Below are 25239 nucleotides of genomic sequence, written 5' to 3' on the forward strand. Positions count from 1 at the left end.
CGTGATGTTCCTGTGACATGTAGCACCCGGGCTCCAGCGCTAGAGAAGAAACTGTACCCGTGTGTGTACTTTCCACAGAGAGACCTGACTGTGTATAACCAGCTTCACTCCTGCAGTCATTTGAGATTAATTTCATTCCTGTTTGAAGGGCCAGTACCACTGAAATCCCATTTCAGCATTATTTCCAGCGCTTAAGTGGAGCTGATGTGGTACCTTGTGCCGGGGTGAACTTCACTGTCAGTTCCCCTGACACTGTGAGCCTTTCCCACAGCAGTGAGGAATACAGAAGATATTAAAGAATAAGGAAAATATGATTACAGAACCACAAATATTGGCAACACTGACCTAGCTGTGCCCTCCGGAACCATCTCTTTCTTTTTAAACCAAGCAGATTTCCAGCTGCCTGCACCTCTTTAATTAAAAAGAGATGTCCTTTCAAATGGCTTATAAAAATGTAACAGAGCAGTTCCGGATCACGGTTTTGAAGGATTATTAGGCTGTGCTCCTTTGCCTCAAAGTTATCCTGCAATTTAGGGACTAAGAACACCAAAAAAATTCAGCTATAAAAGTAACAGAGTTCTAACTGGACCGAAAAGCATGGAGTATTATTTTTCCTTCTTCCTGTACTAAAGCAGCAAGTTGCCCAAAACTTTAGGGATAATTCTAAACACATTTATTCCTGAATAAGACTTGACACACTGAAGTTTGGCTGGGAGTTGGTTTCCACAGCTAACAAGTAAATCCACAAGGAGATTAAATGCAGCAAGAACCCTAACAGTTGCATTTTGAGATGCTGCTATGACACCATCCAGCCAAAATGTTTGACCTCTCCATGAAATTTCAATGTAAGATGAATTGTTGAGTCTATGGACTTACTCAGGAGGCAGTAATGTGATTCAAATCATCTGACTGTCAACAGAAACCATTTACTCTTATATAACAGTAAGCTAAAAATGCTTCTTCACAGTTGAGTATTTTGCCTGAAAAACAAAATTGTGTGCTGAACAAGAAACAACAAGCTTTTCTCTGCAAAGCACAGTTCAGGATGAAATAAATAATAATCACAGGTTGTTATTATTTAGAGGTTTTAAGTTGTGTTACTTCTGTTTATTTCCAAGTTCCCTCCTCCCTACCCAAAATATTTTGGTATATTTCTCTACATACAAAAGCATTCCATTATGTTTGCGACAATGTTGGCAGGGACTCTGAAGGGCAAGGAACCATCTGAACTCTTGTGTTTGGTAACAAGCAGGCAAAAACTGCCATAAAAAATAAGAAGCGAAACACATTAAGAAAAAAACCAAAACAAAACAGGAAGTAAACATTTCAACCTGCTGCCTCCCCCTTCATTAGCAACTCAACCCTGACAACAGCATCTCCAGACCCTTTCTAAGAATGTTCTTACCATCCGTGTAATGCACAGCTGTTAACAAGCTGCCTCTGGAAACCCCTCAGACACTCCTTTAGCCCACTGGTCAGACTTTGGTCTGTAAAATTAAGAAAAGACACTATGTGATGCTAGATCTTTTCCAGCTACTGAATCGTGACTTGAAGGAAGGCCATTAATGCCCTGACACCTGCTAATAGCGTAAAACATAGCAAAGGGCCGCAAGGATGGAGGGGAGCTTTAAGCTCTTCTTTTTCTCCTTCACACTGTATGATACTTGTCTAGAACAGAGCTCCTAAGTAAGAGCCAACACAATGCCATTTTAACCCAAATCCCAGCAATCTGTTAATTCAGAGCTCTCTTACAAATAGAGGCTGCCATTTCCAAGGCTCCCACTTAACGAAAGCAAGCTTCACGTGAATGCAGGGTGCCGGTGCTCCTGCTTCTGAAGCCATGTGTACTTCCTGCAGAAACAACAAGGCAATGATAAATCCTGGAGTCAGATCATGATGGGACCAGCGAACGGGAATTCAGATTTCTGGATTGAACTCTTGAAAAAGCTGGGGTCAGTCAACAAAAACAGAGCGTCCATCCATAATGAACTATAAACAAAACAAACAAACATAACAAACATACGTCTTTTCAAAAAAACCAAAACCCCGAACGAACAAGTGTAGAAAACACTCAAGCTGTCATTTCAGTTGCGTATTTATGAGCCACTGAAGAGTTACATGACTGCTCTCAAGCACGTGGGTAAACTGGAAGCATTCATCTCCCATGTGCACAAAATGAACGTATGTAGATGATGAAACCGCATCCAGGCAGACACGACTGTTGCTATTGCTTTTCAGGACCATCTCAGAATGGAGTGTGCAGGAGTGACAGTACTCTGGAGGCGTGTGCATGACTGGTCCAAATCCTAGAAAGCTGACACAGTCCCTCCCTGTGACCCTCCCCTGAAGTTTACTGTCGGATCTCTGTTTGTATTTCAAGACTTCACCTCTTCGCAGTCTTGATCAGTAGAAAGCTCCACATCGGACAGTCCAACCTCCATTGCCATAATCAATGAAATATCTGAATCACTGCTGACTGCTGGCTCCTGTTCATCTGTGAGAGCAGAAAAGACAAGAAAAAGGCATTACGGTCATGTCACTCTGTCAACGTATTCCTATTTTTCACTTCTGCAGATGGGACCCAAAGGCAGATCCAGGTTTCTCCACCACTGTGGTTGCACTTGAATTTCATATAAGCTCATATTCAATATCTGTCTAAAGCATTTCAAAAACACCAGAAAGTTCAAGCCATCAGTAGCAAGAAACATGATGACAAGGAGCCTGGATGAGCTCTTTCTTCTCCTCCTCATGCTCCCAGGGCTCTCCATCCAAGCCTTTCCTCTCCCTGACCTTCCTCCCACCACCTGGGCACTTCCCTCCTATCCCCTTTCACCTCCCCAACCTGGCATCACGCTACTCCCTCCCCCAAAGGCAGCAAGTTCAGGACAGAGTCACAGGCACGTGGTGGAGCAGGTTGGCCATCAGGAAAATATTTCTAACAGAAAAAAAATCTGCCCAAGCCCTCATTAGGTGACAGAATCTCTGTTCACGGAGACTGTTAAGAGGGTGCTAGGCTAGTGTCTGGAGGGAGCAATATGTCTGGAAGGTGTTGGTAATTCTGTCCAGGACTCAGGACCAGGCTACCTGCCTTCTCAGGTGCTTTCCCTCATCCTTTTCAAGCCTCTTTTCTGTTTACCCTTTCCTCTGACTTGAAGATACCTCACAGGTTCCTGATCCAGGACAAAAGGATTTGCCTTAATCCACCCTGATCCCAAAAACAGCAAGAGTCAGATTACTGACTTTTGCCAAACTGCAAACCCCATCAAAACTACAAGCATAGGAGGAGTAACTTATTTTTGCTTTCATCCCGCAGCACTTACTACAAGTGTACTTAGGAGCAGATAAAGCCAACAAATTTTAACGGACTAAAAGCTAATTTTATTTCAAGAAAATTTGGGAGAAGCAAAGCACACTGGATCTCTGGGGAGGAAAAGTTGATGTTTCATATTTTCAAGTGGTTTAATTACAGTGACGATATTTATACTGTAACAATACAATGTATTTAAATCTGTGGCAGTTTTTCCTTTACATATTTTATTTTTCAGACAATAGAAGCAGAGCTTGATTGATGCTGAAAAGTCTAAAACTGGAATAGCTAAGAATTATTAAATAAAAAACATTACAGAGGAGCCAGGAAAATAATAACTCCTCACAGTTTAATTATTCACTCGAAGCTAAGTGAGCACAATTAGTCTCCTCTCAGGAGCTGTATGATTTTTAAATGTGTTTTAAAGAAAAAACATGTATTTACTTGTGCTGGGATTAGACCTCATGTTCTGCGGAGAAAGCTTCAGTGGAGTCTGCATTATTCAAACTGAAGGAGCCAATGCTTTCTTTCACAACCCTTCTGAATTTTCACCCTAGATTATTTTTATACTTTCTTGATTGCAAGATAAATAATTAATGCACACAACCTCTTTATATCTGTATTTTTTTTCCTATCAATATGACAGTAGTAAAAAGTTTCAAGATGTTGTTTCTGGCTATAAATGTTTCCATAGGAGGTGGAGAAAGTACTTATGAACTGAATGACATCTCACGCAGACTAGATCCAAGAGTACTGAAGTGCAACACATATACCTGCAGGACCTAAAGCATCATCCGTAGTGGTGACAGCTCCCTGAGCCAGAACAACGTGGTTCCAGACCACTGGATTACTTACCATTCCTCTATAACTAATAGGATTCTTAAAAACAATTACAATGATGGTTTAAATGCTGACCCAAGAGCAAGTTTACATTTGCATGACAGCGTTCCCAAGGCTTAGCCATGTTAAACAGCTCTTGGAGCACTCCTGAGAGAAAGGTGATTTTCACCGGAGCTAGCTGTGCAGGAGAGAAGAACTGGTTGAATGGCAACGCATGCTGAAGAGGCAGGCTAAGCTGCCAACACCAAATGTCAAAGCACCAAATGAGAAGTGTTTATGGTGCTGAAATGTTATTTCAAGAATTGTTTCTTCCAGGGCTGCAGCAGAAAAAAGATCTCAACTGAGTTCAAGACAGGCAGGCAGGACGGAAGTAGACTTAGAGCTCACCTAACAACTTTCTAACCTATGTACAGGAGCATCCACTTTCCAAAACAGCAAACTTGAGTTTTACATTGAAAATTCTATAAAATTACTCAAATTCATGGATTGTAATCTTTCCAAACTGTGGGCTTTGTAGCTTGTCTTCTTTGGAACTGAACTACCCATCAGTAAGAAAAATGAACAAAGGATCCTAACAATGCCCATGCCTTTCCCCTGGCATTGCTTTTCGAGCTAGAAATATGAAAGGTGGAGACCCTCCTTGCTTCCTAACAGCACAGCGGTTCAAAATCCTAAAGCTGCAGACTGCTGCTTCAGCAGAGTGGGGAGAAAAATGGACATCACCACACCTTCCATGTTCCCCTTGGGGGAAGGAGTCAGCACCGACATTTCTTTGCAAGATGCAGGCAACAGAAGGAAATTAACGCATCCCTCAGTGTTATGTGCTTGCTCTTGTAAACAGGAATCCTGTTACCGACCCCAATGTGCACAGGATGGAACTCCGGAAGGCTGCAGAAGTTACGGCACACAAGGATCCGCTGTAGGGAACTCGGTGCAGACCTGGCTGCAAGGTCTACAAACCGCCTCACCGTGGCTCCCCCACACAACACAGGCTTTCTAGCCCGTGGCGGTTTCTTTTTTTGTTGTTGGCTGGCTGCTCAATAACGTGAGCCAGCACAGTTAGTGACATTTGTTAAAGGTAAGCAAAGCTCAACTAAACTCCAAGTGCCAGGAGCTTACCCTGCATTTTGCACCCCTGGTTTTTCGATCCTATTTACGATGACAAAGCTTGTACAATCACACAAGATGCCTGACTCACTATTAAGAACTTTTATGACCTTTTTCAAAGTTTTGTGAAATCTGGTGTTTTTCTTACAGCCCTGAAGTCAGGTAAGGATCTCAACTTTCAGTGAGGTCTCAGCTTTCACTAAAAAAGAACCTTAAGAAGTGAAAAGGAAATAGTTTTTTAAAAGATCCCTGATTTTTAGACAGATTTTATTCTGGAGTATCTGACTTGTGATTTTAGATATTTGAGACTCCTGTCTAACAACATACACTCTAATACTTCTACTGTGTTTTATAGCATCTCATGCCACAGGCACAAAGCCTTTTGCTTAATGAAGCAAAAGGCAGATCCCAAGCTGGTTTTCAGCCCGAGTGCTAGTGCCTGCAGCAGGCAACTGTAGACCTCGCTGCCACATGCCTCTCATGTCAGCGAAACACAATCCACCGCAGCACGCTGCCTCCTTCCAGACAGACTTTTTCCACGCCTATTCCCTGACACACATTGGTTTGAGAGGTGCAATAAACCAAACTCCTTCTCTAGCCAATATTACGTTAAATTTCATTACGCTAATGCAGGAAGAATAGCACCATGTAGATATGGCACTGCCCTACACAGTAGTCATACAGACTTTACTTGTTGCAAAGTTCATTAACCGATGTTAATATTTGAGTACATATACTCATGCAGTCAAACAAGGAAGAAAATAGCTAATTACTCTAGTGCTTTAAAAACAGTAAAAATGCATACTAGTAATAGTTTGCTGCTGCTGCTGCTACTCCTAACGTTTTGAGTAAGTCTGTAGCTGTTCTACACTAATAAATATTCCAAAAGGGAAAGGTCAGACGATGGGTTTCTAGGAATTTGATACTATTGGCAAGAGTCTTGGGAAGGACCTAAGCATTCAGAAGTGAGTCAAAAAGTGCATTTACACAAACATTCATGTACCATGCTCAAGCATACAGGCATGGGCACAAATTGAGATATAATAACCCACTCAAGGATGAGGAACAAACCGATGTAACTGCGGTGGCTTGGGCACTCACGGAGGCCTCCCTCCTGCTCACACTGTGCTCCTCCCAAGGAGGCTATGTCTGACACCGTGCTCTCATGTCCCTAGCCCATGGGTTGTGCCGTGGGGCTCTCCTAAAATTGCTCCTGCTTGCCCCAGAGGCTGAGACTTCCTCAAGCTCACGGAACTGGAAAAGCTGCAGAACCTGATGACTGGGCTAAAAGCTCCACAATCAATTTGCATCCACGAAATCAGCAGAAAAAAAAAGAATACACTGAAATTATGTTCAGCAAAAGCTTCTCAGCATTGAATGCGTATAAGTTTTAGCTAAGACGACAGACTTTTTTCCTTCTGTAGACTTTCAGGTGTCTCTCTGCTATTACACCCACTTGTCAGTAAGCAGAGAAGTATTGATTATTACATGTCAAATGAGAGCTGCCACCAGGTGTGTAATTCATCTACTGAAAGTGTAACTAAAGCCAGCAATCTCCTCTTCTGGTGGATTAAAAACGCGGCCACAGCAATAAAGCATTCAGCTGGGAGTCAGTCTCCCTTCTCTCATTTATTATCAGTGCTCTGTGAACTAATTCAGCATCCTCAGTCCTGCTCCGCACACAATTAAACGGTTGCGCAGAGCTGTGCAGCTGCTAATGGTTTTCTTCATCTTATGACAGTCACAGGAATCAGAGGGTAAGAAAAAGCTGCTAGTGTGCTACTCACTTGGGTGTAACCTATTTGCCTAGCTACAAAGCTGAGCATCTAGCGCAAGAAATAAATCTTGTTTTGCACAGATCTTCTGATCCTGATGGTTGATTCCCAGCTTTGAGGAGAAATGAACAATTATTGATTTCTTCATCTAATTAAATGCTTTGAAAAATTTATGAGTTAACATCCCATTGTTAGCTGGCAGAAACTGTACAGAAGAAAATGGGACTTTGTCTAAAACCTTGTTTTGACAATAAATACACAGCAAAACTTGGACCTGATTTCACTATTCATTTCACATTTTCACTACTGTGAAAAACACCCTATTTCAGAACTCTTCATTTTCTGAAGACAGAACTAAGCCAAAACATGAAATCCCTGGTGACAGGTATGCCATCAGATCTAGACAAATATCAAAAATTTAGGAATCGGCGTGAACCTTATTCCAGCCTGGGGCTCACTTCTGCTAAACATCGCCCCCAGTCAGGTGTGTCTAGAAGCATTTTGCTCCAGAAGAAACCAGCAATGTGACCATCTCCTGGAGCTCTGAGGACCTGAGAAGAAAATATATCCAGGGTCATTAGACACACTGATATGGGACCTTTACCAAAATGGATTCTCTCAGTACAAAGCCACAGTGCACAGCCAGCACAAGCAGTGTCAGTCAAGGTTCTGCTTCCAGTGTCAGAACAACCAGAACACTACTCATCACATCTGATTTATGACAGGGAGAGAGAGCCACTTCTAGAGCCCTCTGTTTTTCTTTGTCTGCCCAAGAATGCACTTTACCATTACAGCGTTTATTTCCCCCTCCCATTGCAGCCTTGACACAGCATCACTTTGCTGCTCATAGTCCAAAAGGAGGAGCACTGTCCTATGAAGTCAGTACCTCAAATGGCAACTGCTTCCACAACAGCACCCATGAAATTTATTTTATCGCTAAGCTCCTGTTCTTTAAAAACACTACCGATTCTTAAAATCATTCTCAAATTAATCATCCAATACTTCTTATGGAATCATTTTATAAGTCAGTCTCAAATTCCTTCCGTATCATCTAGACAGCTATAACGCTTTAGAACAGGCCATAACTGCACTAAAAAACCAACCGAAATAAAACACATGGAAAAAAATGCCTATAAAATCTCTAATGCAAAAGAAGCAGCGGGAATACATTGAGGAGAAAAGGTTATAAAAAACCTGTTACTAATGTGGTGCTTTTGTATACAGAGGCTAATAAAATGGATGAAGAAGTCTGGCTGGCTGCAACTGAGAACAAAGTACTGGGGAAATATTTTATTGCTATTCCCCAGCATCAGAGAGACTCATCTGAGCAGCACAGGGAAAAAGTACTTGAGCATGGTAACTGCTTTTGGAAGAAAAGGTTAGAGTCTTTCCCAGTCACAACAAGGCAGAATTCTCTGAATATACTACGGGCAACAGGGCTTCTTCCACAGGATAAAGCAGACGACATCTGAAACACATTTCAAAGAATACCCAAACATCAGCACACCAGGAAGAATCAAACGCCATGACCTGGCGAGATTCACTCGAGACAACATTTCAAAAATGTGTTTAATTGGATCAAGCCCCTAAGTGGTTGACAGACTGGATAGATGGGCCTGGATAGGACATAAAACACTAGAGTCTCTCCCAAAGCACACTCGTGTTTTTCATCTTATTGCGTGAAAAAGCAACAAACTTCCTTCCCTTAATCTTTCTTTAGGATATATATTTTGGGAGAACATACAGCATCGCATTATGGAGAACAGTCAAAGACATAGTTCCCTGCAGTATGAAGGGATAACATCATCATCGTCATTCCAGACACAAGCTACTGAGATGGAGACTCACAGCTCTTCAAGGCATTCACTGATTCTGGATGCCCAGTTAAGATACTGTAAACCTGATTTTTCAGTTATAGCATTAACCTGCACATTGTATGCCCCAAGTATATCTTCTACCAACTTCAGTTACAGCTGTAAGTACTCAGCACTGCTGGAAATCACATCCCAGCATCTCAAGTCAAACATAAAAAAATGAAGGGGAAATTATTAGTAGTAAAGCCCATTTTCTGAAGCCTAAATTTGGAACATGTTGCACTTAAGCAATAAACTTTAATATCAGTTACCTAAGAAGACATTTTGTGTTTTGGCGAGACCAATAAATTAACTTTCATAAAACAGACAGTATCAGCTCTCAAATGCTCTCTCTCAAAAAAAAAAAAAAGGGGGGGGGGGAAATCTGTCCAAATAAGGACATATGATATAAAACACATGGAGATGATAGCAAACACATTTGCAGAAAGCTGAGAAGAACACATATCAGATGTTATTGCATGGAGACAGTTGGACCTGATTGGCTGGAAAAGCAAAGCTTTTGGTTTGTTTTTTTTTTCATTTTGTATGTGTATCTATATGTATCTTTAATGAGCATATACTAGCTCCTTGGGATTTTGTCCATGAATCAGAACATAAGGCCTTTCAAATTCACAGCACGTATTAACACTATTTTAGGAGTCAACACTTTGGAGATCTGTCTTCTCTCTACAAGAGGCTGGCTGATGTTTTGGGAACTCTCGATCATCTGTCTTTGTGGGGAGCTGCCAACCCTCTCTGTGATACAGCGAACATGCCTCTGCCAAGTATGACACAAGAAAACCTCGCATTTATGCTTTCAGTATACTTTCCTCTTTCTCCTTACTCTTATGGGTCATGCTCATCACGCTCCTGCCCTGGGACCAGCAGGGAAACAAACTACTTCTGTGGCCTAGGTACTACAACAAAATGTTCTCTTTCCATGACTAGTCTTTCTTCTGTCCTATTGGAAACTCAGTTGAAATATGATCAGAAAGATCATCTGTCCATGGAGTCATCACCCTAAGGTCTCCTGCACTGAGCCCTACGCTCCCGTATCAGCCAACCCCCAGACTCAAGGTCCTTCACCTTTTATCTGCACATCTGCTCTTATTCCCTGCAAAGTATTTTCTTCCATCTTTGACCAAGCCCATTTTTCAGTCCCACACTCTCTTGTCATTTGATTACCAGACCAGAACCATCCTACTGCCTTCACAACAGGGCATCCAGCCTCTTAAACCTTTCCAAAGCTGCTTCTCCTGTCTCCCTTCAAGCTTTCCTGTTACCTGGCGGGGAGAGTGACAGTGGGATGCAGCCGCACGTCCTCCTCCTCCCATTCACCACTGGCCATCCTCAGTGCCCAAACGCTGCACCACAGGCACCTCTGGTCAGGACAGCTCTTATTAAGTTTCAGAAATAAATCTGAATGCGTTTCATTCAATGTACAGCCTGTTAGAAATTATTATTTAGGACATGCAAAATTATTAATGTATTTGATTGAAAATCAGAAAATGAGATCTCCCATAAAAAGGGAAAAGATTCAAATACTGAAGCAGGGGGCTGTAACAGTTTTGATTCTCAAGTACCTTAGCCACCTTTGCTATATATTTAGTAGTCAAAGATCTTTAATTCTAAAAGACTTCAGCTACTTTTGGCAACATCCTGCCATTTCCTACACCACTCTAAGAATCCTAAGAAACATTAAATTAAGTTTTCCATTTCATGTTACACAAAAAGCCTAATTCAACTCTTCACCAAATTGACTCACAAAAAAGTCTCTTAGGTCCAGACTGAACTAAAATCACTCTTATCGTGCAGTCCCAAGCACTGCTACACTTCATGTGCAGGTATTATTCTCTCACCATTTCCATTACTCTCCCGTTTCATTTCTCTGTATGCAGAGCAGGTTTCTGACGTAGCTGAAGCAGAGTTCCACGTACCAGCAGCAGGGCAGAGCCAAGCAGTGGAAGTCCACCTCTGCTGCCCTAGCTCACCTTCCTGCCACCTAGCCGCAGCCAGCTCTGCTATTCCTTTGCTTAGCCAGGAAGTTGACTTAATTAAAAAAAAAAAAAAAAAAGAAGTCTGCAAACTACCTCAGAGACATTTTTTTGCTAGGCTAGCAGCTGGACAGGCCGGCTCTGTCACAAGGCGAGTACTGCAGCCAGCTGCAGGGAAGAAGCATATAGAAGGAGAGAAAGGAAGGGAGAGGACCCCCCCCCTTGCATTCAACATCTGCAAGCTACCCCCGCGGTACCATGACGTTCTACATCTGAAACGTCAGGTGTGGCATGGGGACTACTTCTTAATTTGGTTTTCTTAGCAGCTGCTAAACAACCAGGGCTCCTTGGTGCTACTGCAAATCAAATATCAATACGTGATATCATTAAAAATGATCCTGCTTGGCCATGTTAGTGGTGTGTAAGGGATATTGCAGGGATTCTTCCAGAAGTGTGGAGAGACATACACCCTTTGAACAGTGAGCAAACATCCTTACTCACTCTGCCAGCCATGTAAAAACCTGAAAAGAGAGCAGATATGTGACAAAAGTAGAGTTAAATGCTCTATGTACTAGCAGGTGTTATACGAAGTAAAATCACACAATTTAACCGTGTGCATCTCAGTTTCCATGGGCTAGACTGGCGACTGCTATTGTGGCTGAACTTTCTTATTTAAAAACTGTCAGCAGTGTGCCCCGCTTCCTGCAAGCCTGAAAGGAGAAGGAAATTACAGCCTGACTCAGATACATAACGCACGGGATTGAACGAATGAGAGGGTAATGGTAAGAGAAACTTCAGTTACGTTCTGTTCTGTTCTTAAGGAACACAAGGAAGAAACATCCTTTCACTAAGCGATTTAGAGATTTACTGGCCAACGTCACCCCAATCCCTCAGAGCAGTCACACCAGAGGCACCACAATACCCCCAAGCATGATACGATATTAAACCAGAAGGCTCAACGTCAGCCAGTGGTTTCCAAACCCTTTTCCTTTGGTCTGATCACGCCGCAGAGCTGTGATGCCTCTCCTTGGGGGACTTCATGGCCAAAGCAGCTGCACAAAGCCACCTGAGACGGCTCCTTCTCAGGACTGCATGGAGGGGTGTTAGGTGCTTAGAAGAGCAACCCACCAAGGGCACAAAATGGGAATAGGACATGAAAGTGGACCTGCAGAGCAAGGCCTGGCTGGGCTGTTGTAAGAGATCACAGATTACTGCAGCTTTTCTTCAAGGATGTTAGAAGCTTCCTACTCCTACTTCTGCTCATGTACAAGGTGGCTACCGGCCAGCAAAAATCTGCACGGGGCAATTAATGCTGAGAACTTGTTGTGAAACGTAGGCTGCTGTGACAAGCAGAAAAAAACCCATTTCTGCCTAATCACTATGAACTGCTTCCTCAATTACAAGTATGCACACAGCTGTAACAGAAAACAACAGCTTGCTTTAAAGACAACTCCTGTTAATTTTTAAATGAGGGGGTTGGAAAAGCTCACGTTAGTCTGGCTGAGTTTGTCTGTCATGGCAGCATGTGCATGATTTTCAAATCTCTATCTTTAAACACCTTTTACTGCATAAGCTCTCAAAAAACCAAGGTCACTATTAAAGCCCAGTACTGAGGAATCATATACTGAACTTTCAAGAGCAGTTACAATGAACATCCTTGTGCAAAGACATCACAAAAATGCCTGTGCATGTATTAGAGGATTTAATGAGAAAACACAAAGAGGTGGCTGAAAAGCTCAACAGTGCTGGAATTGCTTGAATAAAGTGCATGTCCATCTTCTCTCCCTCTCTCTCACACACAGTCCTGCCCTCCTTTCCAATGCTGCAATCTCTGGGCTCCACCTGGGATTTCCAGGACATCTCCAGGATAACGGGATAAGTCATTAGCCCAGCATTTCCTGTGGTCTTGAATTTTGTGCATGTCAGTTCAAATCCCTTCCTCACCACGCATGTTGCTAATGGTAATGCTTGGCTGAAATTTCATTCCATCAGAAATGCCCATAATAAAAATTTCACCTAGGGATGTCTTCTCATTAGATATAAAAACCATGCACATAGTAATGAAGCCAAAAGAGAAAAATCCCACAGTGGTGGTGGAGGAACCCATCTATCGGGGACGTGGTTTTTACTGCTCTCACCAGCAAAACACAATTTCTAACAGTGTAACTTTTAAGTTAATGGGAAAACCCTCTTCCTATTTGCTCATTATAAGGAAACGACATGCCTGAGAACAGGTCTGGCTGCTGCAGCATCAGCTCCAGCGCCTGAAGCAGGGCACAGCTGTGGGACCGCCGTGCCTGCCAAGTCTGAGCAGATTAGCACGGCATTCAGGGGCCATCCACCCACACAGCTTCAGCAGCCTCCATCCTATCCAAGGGCTGCCCACAAACAGCAGACATGTATGCAGACCATAACATCGTGTGTCACACTTTGTTTTTCCCCTCTGACACCCCACAGTGAAATCACTGTCTTGCCTTCCACCAGCCACATGGGAACCTGCAGGATTTGCCCATCTCTAGTCTTCTGTCACAGGCTCATGCTCCTACAGGACCATCAGGTACATGTCTCCAAAAAACTAGGAGACATTTGACCAAAGTACGCTGCTTAGGTTAAGGAACAATTGTCACAAGTCCATAAAAACATGAAATAGATAACAGAGACAGCATAATAACCCAGAGAAAATATGTTCTTGAACTTTACAGGACTGTCTAACCTGATTTGAACTGGACAGCTTAATTATGTATTTTGTCATAGGCCATGGCTTATCTACTTATTGTAGTTCAAAAGATAAATATTTATTTAAGTGTAACTCAGCTGTAGAAAAATCTCTTGGGGGAGGAAAAAAAGCAAAATAATGATGGAGCCTCAACTGTACTGTGTCTCAGTGACTCTGGAAGAAATCCCTTGTTTAAAAGCAAAGCACATGCTTTTCAGTCTCACAAACTCCACTAGGTACTGGAAGATGTAGTTGTTCACGATGGTGTGGCACCAACAATAGCAAAATATTCTACAGACAGGTCTGATGCATGTATTGGGACAAAGTGAGAACGTGAACGGATGGCTACAGCCATACCGTACAGCTACACTATTTCTGCTATGCTAACATGGGCACACAGGTAAATGGACGTTTTTGTGAATACATAGAGGGAACAGTTCCATTGGTTAGACAGGCATTTTTTATGTCTACACAAAACATTTAAGAATTAATAAAATGATCAATTAAAATAAGAACATCCAGTTTTCCATACAGAGGAAACAATTTAAGCCAGTTATATGTGCATTAGCAATGAAGAAAAATAACATGACAAGCTAAAGTGTTGCCCCTTAATTTCATTAGAATTGCATTAGTTTTTTAAAATGAATTCTAGATGCTTTCAAAGTAACATATTCTACTAATTTGCATCTCCTTCCTACGGGGTTCTTACAGCATTTATACAGTCCTCTTTTGAGGCCCCTAGGATAATTTAAAAATTCTGCAAGGAAGCTTTCTTCCAGTTTTGCAGAATCTTTACATAAGGAATTCTTACCCTGACTGAAAGCAGTGTGCACTTAATTTCCAGTGCCTTGTGTTCGGATGCATTCTTGGTAGGTACTTGTGTCTGATCCTCCCTCACACACACAGAGAAGGGACAGCCTTGACCTTCACCCAGCACTGACAAACACTTAAGATGAGTCACTACCAACTGCTGGAGCTATCATAAACGTCTTCTTTAAAATAAGTAACCTGAAATGCTTCACTGTTTTCAGATTTTTCATCTTCTCTGAAGTGTAAGTGAGGGCATTGTTTTAAAACAATAGCAAGAAAGGGCACACAGTGCAGGAACCACACTTCAAAGTAGCTTCAGTAGAACAATTTCTTTAACACAGGGAGTATTTCTCTTACTTAAAGGGGAAGCCTTAGGGGATGTGCACTGGAAGGGATGTCCTGGGTAGCTGAGTCTACTCTCTGCTATTGTAGTGGCTGCACGATATAATCCCTTTCAGATTTGCTAGCAATTAGCATCATTCACTGTACAAGCTCCCCAGCTACTGAGTTCATCTCTTTGCCAGTGCAGAATCCCAGCCGGATGCCAGTTAAAAGCTCTAATACCTGGTTTTCAAAAGAACTCTTCATGCAACACCAGCCCACAGAGATTTAATGGGTTTTTTTACATCCTATGATGACAGATGAGTTCAGTTGCTAATGCTCCTTTCTCTTAAACCTCACAAGCCTACCAAACCTTGCAACATGTTTTACATTCTAGTGTAATTATGCAGATTTTGAACAGAAATTATTCCATCTCTGATCTTCCCTGCAGCCTACTCAATAGTTTCACTATTGGTAAGATTTTCTACTTAGAGTTGTTGCAGTTCTCCAATGGAGAACCGAATCTGACCATGGCCACAAACAGAAATCTCCCCATCAAAATGTGAAATTTGTACTCAAGAATTCCCAAAACGAGAGCTTCTCACTATTGGGATGGTCTGTGTACCAGTACGGTGCTGTGCTTGCGTCATGCTGTGGGTTGGCATTTTGCACAGGGTGCAAAATGACTCAAACTGCTGCTGACATTTATGGATTGGCAGGTGGGATATGACATTGTCAGGACTGGTATAATCTATGAATCTTGTGTAACTGTGTACTAGCAGGAAGAGTAAAGTAGACCTATACACCCAGAAACAGCCCCTAGTTTCCAGCAAGAACATTTGCCAGGACTTCCTGCAAATTTAAGCAAAAAACCCTGATTTTCTCTGTCTATGCATGGTTGGCTTTATGAGAAATGTGTCTCTTTTCATTAGTTTAGAAATCAGGAAAAAAAACCTGTATCAAAACTTTTTCTTTTTGGAAAAGTAAAACCTCTTAAATGCCCCTTGGATCTCCTTTAGGTTGCTTTCACAGTTTGCTTAAAGGATTTAGCACTATTTTTGATGTATCCAAAAGCATTCTATAGGAAAGAAAAATAAGCACATTTAAACTCATCACAAGCAGATGAAATGAGGATTAAAATACAACTAGGAGATACACAGAGCCACTGCCTATTTGTAACAGAAATGTCCAAAATGTTACTGTTCCCAGCAGCAGGGTTTGTGCACAAGATAAAATCCTAAAAAGCTGGGCTCTGTATATTAATGTACATTCACAGAGAAAACATGAGTACAGAACAACAACTGAGAAAAGCATTCATAAAGAAAAAGGTCAACAGTTTCTCTTGTTACATTCATTTTAGAAATGTTAAATCAATTGATGCCAATCTCCTTTTCATTGTAACATTTCTTTGACAATGTTGCAATAGCTCAACATTTGTGTTGTTCCCATTAAAAAATAAATCTTTGATCTGCCAGGCCAGGCCTGCTACATTAGAATCTTGTTTGAAAATACACTTATAAAAATGCCTTATGTAAAGAATGTAAAAAAAAAAAAAAAATCAGCCTTTACAGAAACTGAAACCAAACTAACAAGCATTTTGAGTTAAAGATTTTAAATTAATTTCATGTGAGTCTTCCTCTGATCCTGTCTCCTTCCTGCCTGTCTCCCTTTCCGCCCAAAATGAGTCTTTATGAAAAAGAACATAGCAGCCTTACTTGACCTGACTCCTTAACCTGAGATGTCAAACCAGCCTAAAAGCAAAGGTGCAAGCATGCTCCCTCCTCATTTAACGAGCTCCTTTTGCTTTCCTTGCTCATGGTTCACACAAGTAACCTCACCAAAAAAAGTGAGCTCCACTTACTTGCTTGCAAAATGTCCGATGTGACAATCAGAACCCAGAGAGAGGCAACCAGAACAATAAGCAGCAAGGCTAATGCAAAAGACAGAACTCAATCTCGCCTGAAGGCCACTGTGCTGGGTTTGTGTGGCGGGGTTTTGGTAGCAAAGGTGGGGCTACAGTGATGGCTGCTGGGAGAACATTTAGACCTCATGAGCTTTCAGAAAAACTTAAAAGATTAAAATATTGTTACATTATTTATCTTGTCTGGAAAGAGGGCTTTTTAGAAGCTGAATATAAATGACAGTCTATATTCAGTTTTTACAAGAGAAGTGGACTTGCATCTCTCAATCATAAACAGACAAAAAACAAAGATTTATTTTAAAAAAGAGAGACAGAAGGAATGAATTACTGCAAATAAATGTTTCCACACTGTGGAATACGCAGCCATTAGAGTAATTTAACAAGGCACTTTGGAGGGTGAACAACTGAAAATATCATCTTTCTGTCACAGCTTTTCTTCAAAACTGTTTCCTTACATCTCCCAGAGCAGGTTGGCAGAGGGTCATTTTTCTAAAATCTCCAACTCTGAGACTATTTCAGTCCTACAGACTGATAGCTTTTCATGCACAGAGATACAACTTGCTGGTGACACTACCTTTTCAGAAAGCAATTATAAAGAAGCAATAAAGTTTAGCAACATCTCAGTTGAATTCAGTATCCCATGCACACTGGGCAAAATCTGAAGCAAGGTTTGTCATATGTACCTGACAGACCACATTTGGTGGCTTCCTCCCAAATACACATTAACAGCTGAAAACATTACCTTATTTAACTATCTGCACAAGGAACTGGCAGATTTAAAACCTCTTTAGTGGTATTTTTTTTCCCCTCCGCTGAGATGCTATGATTTAATAAAGCTATTTTAACTAAGTGCTTTTCATATTCTGAGTTCTCCAGTGGTATCTTTCTTCTATACATTTTCTATGCATTTTTCCTGTAGGAGTATGGTTTTCCATTGTCTAACAGCACTGTGCGACCTAGACAGTGGCAAATAGAGCAGAAATTCACCACAGAGATCTCCAGGTAAGCTGTTTTGCACATTAATACGTGTATTAATTATTGCCACAACAGAGCATATGTTCTTGCCTGGTCTCCGAGTGCCTCAGATAAGGTAACATGAGTTAAAATGAAAAGAACAGTCAAAGATATTGGCACTCGCAAGGATAGTCACAGTAAAAGGCCAAGCTGGGTGGATATTCCATCATGGATCTCCAGCGCACTTTGAAAGCCCAGATATTCACTAACGCAACTGTGATACTACTGTGCACTGTGCTGAGTACAGCCTGAGTATACTCCCCAGGATATCAGCCTTGTCACTGCAGTGACAACGACAGCACCTGCTTGAGCTAGAATAGAACCATGTGGGTCCTAATTTCAGCATCCCAAAATGTGAGGGCTTACCCATCCCTCCCATCCCCCATAGGCTCTGAAGCAGGAGAAAGTCCTCTCCTGACACTCATACCAGTAGTTGGACGCTTCCTCTTGGGTTTTTAACCTGTTACCTACTTTTGTGCTGATCTTTCATGTTGTCTATAAACACACATAAGCCAGTTTCTCCAACTGGCTTACTGGTTTCAAAGCATCAGTTTTAGGCATTATCTTTACTTAAAATTGCCCACATGCTGCACAATAAAGAGAAAAGTCCAATTACTAAAGATTTTGTGAGAACTTGTGGAAGTGACCTAGTTACTGTGGTAACCCTAAAGGATCCCTGAAGCACCCTAATTTCTGCTGGAGTTGAAGATAAGTAACAAAAGAAAGAGCTGCTTCAAAAACACACCTTTTTTTTTTTTTTTTGGTCCAGGCTGAAAGCAGAAGTACTAAATACAGTATGTGGAAATCTGAGCTGTTGCCCCTAGAAGAATCCAGAGAAAACTTAAAGCAGAGCAGTTTTGGATGCTTCTTGCAAGCCAGACATCTCTTGAAAGATTATTTATCTCTCATACAAAAAATATCACACAGGCACGTACATACACACACCTCTTTCACTTCATCTGCTTCTAAATACAACTCACGCTTTTTGAGAAATCAAAACTGCTGGTTACAACACAAGCAGAACATGTGTAAGTATGCGCGTGATTCTTTAAACGCTTGTGAGAAACCAGATGGCTTCCATGTGCAGAGGATTCTCTTGCAGGTTCACTGACTCAAAAGCCTAGATGAATAAGGAGAAAAATGTATATACCAATGCCTGGAAACTGCACATCAGTAGAGCTTTTGCCTGGCTTGCTGCCTTCATTTGAGTTACCTTCAGAAGTGCTCACGACACTACCGGAGCACTAAGGCAAATGTACGCTCCATTATGAAGCAACGCAACTAGAACAAAATACATGCAAGCACCATCAAGAGTGACTGCTGCAGAAACGGCACTACCTTCTAGGAGTACCTCCTCTATCTCAGCCTCATGTTTTACCCTCCCATACGCACAGCTGCCTTTTCACTTTCTTTTCCCACTGAAATTATTAGATCTGTTTGCTTGCTATGATCGGCTCTTACCTGGGGCCATCTATTACTCTCAGTGTATATAATGACTGGCACAGCAGAGCCTGACCCTGGCAGGGGTCTTATTAGATCCGTTTGCTTGCTATGATCGGCTCTTACCTGTGAATTTTTCAGAAGTGGGGCCATCTATTACTCTCAGTGTATATAATGACTGGCACAGCAGAGCCTGACCCTGGCAGGGGTCTCTGGGGTCTGCACAGTACAGTGCATTGCTTAGCCCTCTGAAATAATGGCAGCAACCAGCAGGACTGACCCTGGGATCCTGCCTTTCCTTTACCTGCCCAGCTAGAGGAGTGGTGCTCGGTCTTACTTCTTAATTATTTCAGGTGCTGATCCAAGCACCTCCCATTTGTCTTTGTTCCTGAATTGGTCAGAAAAGATTCAGAATCATAGGAGCACATTGGATCTTAAACAGTACGATTTCAGTGGAGGCTTTTGTGTAAAAACTGTCGAGAATAAAAACTCCACAGACATTAGAGATGTGAGAATGAGTCCTAAATAATCAAGCAGATTGTACGCAAGATGCTGAACATCTCTTGCAAGGCAAGGCTTTCATTCTCAAGTATAAATCAAAGACATCAGACAGTATTAAGTCATGTGGTCTCTCCGCAGTTCAGACTTGTATTTTACTCCATATTGTCCATTTTGCTTTAAAAGCTTTCCTGTTCAATGTTTTATCTAGCTGTCTGCTTAAGACAGTGAAGCATAAATACAGACATAAGCTATGTTATCCCTGATCCCAGTCCTCAGATCCCCTTTTCCCCTGCATGCATGCAATGCACATCCAGAGCAACTCGGAGTGATATATCCAGGGACACGCTTGTGTGCCATCAGTTTTCACAACGGCACTTTTGCTACTGAGTGTCATCATAACAGATAATAAAACCCTTATGTCTCCCATATTCGTTGACCATTAATAAAATGCCTGTATACTCAGATAAGAGCATTCAAATGAGATGCAAAACACTTCATGCTTCCTTTGCCTATTTGTTTATCCTGATTTCTGGGCAAAACAGACAGCTGTGTAGGGTCTAGTTGTGCTTGAGATAGTGTGCTCGCTTTTGGCAATAGTGTTGTGACAACTGGCTTATACATCAGTCTCTTCCCTTGTGCCTGGCATTTCTTTCCTCCTGTTGTACTGGTACAACCACTTCTGGATCAGGGAACTGATTCAAATGAAAAAAAAAACAGCCAGGAAGAAATTGGTTACCTTCTGGACTGGGCTTACAAGGTAGCTGCACAACTGAAGGGCAACACAGAGGCAGGAACAAGCAATTTGGGACAGAGAAAGGCAAGCTGCTAACTGCCCCAGCATTTATATGTAGAGACAGACATGTAAATGGAGCTTCCACTACTGAAGGAGAACATTTTTTTCCATATCTTTCCATAAGCCCGTTTCTTAAGATCTGCAGCCCTTTTGGCACCCTAGGTTAGTCCAGGCTACCGTGTGTTCCTCCCATGCCCCCCGCCTGGGCCACAGACCCAGCTCAGCGTGTCTGCAGGGACGAGGAGAGATTTGGGAACTGATAGTTTCATCCTTGCTCTGTACACAAGGTCAATGTACATAGCAGATGTGAAATAGAAAACAAACAAAAAAAATAGACTTTAAATGTGCTCCTTGTTTCACAGCATTTTTGTATATCCCTCTTTGCAATTTGCTGTACAGCAACACTTGGTCTGTATTTCACATCTCAACATATGGAAACGAAGAGCATTTTTACACCAGGAAAACTTCCCTGTCCATTCACAGAGCCTGGCAGGAGCCTTGTAGGTGTATTAATAGTTCAGAGCATATTTTTAGTGCCAGTTAGGTTTCACTTGGTGACTCTTTCAAACCACTGCTGGCCTTTCAAACCACCAATGCTATGCTGGCACTGGTGTGAGTCTCAAAATGCATCTAAGACCTCAGCTCACTGGAATTTTCAGTCCATGACAACTATTTAGTGCAACATCCGCACAGGCTTTTAATAGAGCCACCAGGACTTATGTCATACTCGAGGCACATGGGACACAATCTGCTCAGTCTTTAACTAGGTCCCATCAGTATTCTGTCTCGAGAACAGCGTTAGGTGCTAATGCAAGTGTTAATAACTTTCCGTATTAACTACTGTCTAGGGAGTTTTTCCACCTTTTCCTTCCCCTTTACATTCTGCCTAAAAACCCTCCTATTAATAGCAAGGAGGAACAGTCAAGTTGTTGCATGACAGCAGTGGATCAGATTCTTGTCATGCACTTTCACCCACTTCCAAAGGCTGATTATTCTTCACAAAGCCATTTTAGACATACACGGATCAAAGTAATGACTTCAGATATTATATTAATAGATTTAATAAAGAGCTATCAAAGAGACTTGAAAGTGTCCTAACGTCACAACGAGCTATATGTTGTCAGGGTTTTAAGGAAAGAACAAAATGAGAAGCAGAAAAGGAACTGCCGGTAGTCTCTAGATTGCCCACACTGCTGTACAGCCTCCCAAACTCGGTGGACTTTGCAGGCAATATGACATCTTAGGGGAAGGAGAGTTTGTGGTTTTTCATACTAAAACTCCTCCCCATGCTTGCAGCAGAATCATTGATGGATCTTCCTCCAATTACAGAGACAGAGCTGGATTTCTGAGGCATTATGCAGTGTAACAAGGTATGCCAACAAAGAGCTTGTCTAAATTGAAAAACCAGAGGTATTTACCAACAGAGAGCAAAGACTCGGGCAGTGCACGTTATCTACTGCAGAAATTAGCAAGTGCCACATGGGCTGAGGGAGATGAATGATCATGGATGCTATAAAAGATTAAAAAAATTAACAACTACTTTTCCCCCTGCATGTGTCACCATACAACCTTTAAAATATCTAGATGCTCCTTTCCCAGAGAACTACCTTTTTTAAGCATACTATTCAGTCCCACCTGAGCCTGACCCAAAGAATATTGCAATGTCCTCCTCAAATCCCAAAGCCACCTCCCACTCCTCCAAAGCTGGTGTAGCTCAGAGCTTCTTCAAGTTCAGATCTTAGCCAAGTCCAGCTCGTATAATCTGCAGAGCAGGAAATTCCACCTGCACTGGAATTTCCAAAGATGTTAGCATTTTGCATAACTCACTACTAAAAATTAGGCAACACTGACTGCTATGATGCATTATTGCGGAAAAAGATCTTTAGCTTATCTTCTTTCATACCCTCTGGAGAGATGAAAAGTAATAAGGTCAGAGCAGGAAACTCAGCTGAGATGAACTCTTATGTACTTCACACAATTTTTTCACTCCCTCCTCCCTTTTTTTTTTTTCCAACTCCAGGTTTTCAGTTTTTCCATCCATCCATTTTCAGCAACTAATTACAGAAGTATCACATTACAAGATAATATCCCAGGATCTGGCACAAAATCCCACGACAAAGAGCAAACAATCACTAAGACTAAATACTGAACAGACTTTGGGCTGTAGAAACGCCCAAGGGACTTGAGGAAGGCTTCGACCTTCGTAGAAGCCATCTGAGAGAAACTGCTGGTCCATTTTTAAGTGCTCAGTGCTAGTACACTGGAGATACTTGGTTTAGCAAGGAACTCTAGGGATGGGCCCCTACATGAAGTCCTGTCCAGATGTTCATAGCACACCACGTCACCAGGGGTCCCATGGAAGACATTATCTCTTCAGGAGCATGGGGAGAAACAGGGAGAGAGAGAAGAGGAAACGTCTGCTGAGCACACACGCAGAAATAAAAAGAAAAGCACTGGCTGAGTTCCAGAAATGAAAACCTGGCCCCCACTGAAGTAGGTGGGAGCTTTGCCACCAGATTTCAATGGAGACAGAATTGCACCCCATGTGAACAGTACTCTGGAAATATCATCCTCCCTCCAGACACACTGTGGGAGCTCTTCTGGCTCTGAATACTCACTGGAAACACAGAAAGGGAAATTAAACCCAAACGAAGAAAACAATACCAGAATGATTAATCAACAACCAAAAAGGATGCAACAACAATTGAGCAAAAAGTATTGCAGAAATGGATGGAAAAAAGGAGGTAACTCCTTTATCTCCTGTACCATTGAACTTTGCCAGGAATAAGGAGGGATGCAAGGACTCGTGGTGCTGGGTACAGGGTGCCACTTCCAGCCTGCACACATTGAACAACAGGAGAAAGAAAAACTTCTAGCACAGATTCAGCCTAGGAGTATGCTCCCGTCACTAGTGCTATATAAAGAGGCCAGAACCTAGCAACTTCAGCAAAGATTCCTAGGAGCAATCAGCGTCACCGCTTACGAATTCCCAGGCAGGCTAGTTCACAGAAAGGGCACGCTCAGCAAGCTCTGCAGTTGTGTAACTATGAGGATTCTGGAAATGAGAAATACAATGCCTGAATACAATAAACAGATCTAATGCCTACAAAGCCCCATCTACATGCCAGCTATGACCCAGTTATTTAGCCCACAGTTGCCCTCTGATTTAGTTAGCACTTGCCTTCACATCACAACTATACCTTGGTTTAGATGTTTCCCTGTCGCTGGCTGAAGAGCTCAGGCTGCGTAAGATGCTCAGTTCTACCTTTCAGAGTGCCTGAAAACCCCAAATCCACATAAGCCAGCTGGAGGGACAAATGCCCATCACTGCTGGACCTTACCCCCTAACTGCCAACCAAAGGGCTCTTTGCTGCAGCTCTGCTGCAAAAAGGGACCAAATAGTTCTGTTTCTGGGAACTACTGCAAATCACACCGCTTTGCATGGGGGGATGACAGCATGGAAACTTGCACACCTACCACTAATATTCAAGTATTGTATTCCACTTTGAGACGAGAAAGCCACATGAAGATTCATGGCTACATATTAATGACAGGTGAGTGACACCAGCTAACCAAGCATTAAACCAGAGTCCCCTGAGTGACTGCATGGGACAGGAGCAGTGTAGGCAGGCACACGTCAGGGTGTGGAAGCTCCTAAGGTCCTTTGAGCTTTTCTCAGGACTCCTCTTTCCTCACGGAACAACTGGTAAGGTCTGTTTTTAGCAGTGGGTCCCTAGCCACCCCTGTAATATCGTGAGGCTCACAACCTCCACAGTGCTCAGCCCATCTGCCAGTTTCCCCCTGTCCCCTTTTCTCCCTCTCTCTCTCAAATAACCAGGGAAAAACCCTTTTCATAGTCCTTCCCCAGGCCACGTGGCCAGGCTCTCCAGGTGATGGAGATCTGGAGCTCCATGGTTTGCTGCCTCATTACCCGTGTGCCTGGACAGACCCCTGGCCTTGGTGCGAGTTCCTTGTCCGTGAGCTCTGCTGTCAGCCCTCACGGTTGCACTGTGTTAGTGTCTATTGTCCAATGTCATTAAAGGTAAGGGGAAAAACAGAGGGAACAAAGGCAAAATAAAGCATCTCTGCAGGCCTTTCAGTACTCTGCTGGCTCAGAACAAGTTTTTTCACCCACTTACTTAGCTGGTAATTTGGAAAATTAAGAACAAATGTGTTTGGACTGATGCTAATCCTGTGGAAACAAACCTGGAGGGAAGAGAGCGGCTGGAGAGTTACTGAGCTCTTGTGCTCCCTGGCTGCCTCAACACCACCATTACCCCTGATGACAAACCAGAAGAACTGCTTCTCGGTGTGCCAAGACTCTGGGATGAAAAGCACGGACTACCCCAAGTGCTGGGCTTTGCACCAGGCTGCTGGCTCTTCTCAGCGTGTGCTGTGCAGCGGTGGGTGTAAAGGGCCCACCCGCAGCCTTCCTCCGCAATTCAATAGCTGACCTTGTAAAGAAGAGCAAGACAAGGATAATTATCTGCCAGGGGAGCTACTTGCTTCAGGAGCATTATGAAAGTACGGCTGAAACCAGCCTCTAGCCTAGTCTTTAGTTACATTGCAGTACCATGAAGTAAAATCTTTCCTTCATGGTTTAAATCAGCCTCAAATACATTTAAAAACAGTTACTGGAAGGAACAAAATAACATCTTGTTTTGAACAGCTCTTGCCCAGCACTCAAGGAGGCTTCAGAAAGGACCACACCTGAAACCAGTACCTAATCCACAAAGGGAGAACTTAAAAATCCACTGCTGGGTCAATTATAGCTAAGGTTGCAAGACCACGGTTTCCAGAAGTTATTTTCCCTGCCGTGACACTGGCTGCAATATGAGGGAAAAAGT

At 42.5% G+C, this 25239-nt stretch overlaps 1 protein-coding gene across 1 annotated transcript in view; it reads right to left on the bottom strand.

Moving 5' to 3' along the window:
- Window positions 1-2077: 2077 nt before the first annotated feature.
- Window positions 2078-25239, bottom strand: part of RNF150 (ring finger protein 150) — a gene marked incomplete at its 5' end in the record, with an annotated part of 46219 nt that continues 23057 nt past the window's right edge. Inside the window, one exon of the mRNA XM_010078009.1 lies at window positions 2078-2494. Within this exon, the coding sequence (XP_010076311.1) occupies window positions 2376-2494 (119 nt within the window). The remainder of the gene's footprint in view (window positions 2495-25239) is intronic.

This window comes from Pterocles gutturalis, unplaced genomic scaffold (assembly GCF_000699245.1).
Source record: "Pterocles gutturalis isolate BGI_N339 unplaced genomic scaffold, ASM69924v1 scaffold2526, whole genome shotgun sequence".
NCBI lineage: Eukaryota > Metazoa > Chordata > Aves > Pterocliformes > Pteroclidae > Pterocles > Pterocles gutturalis.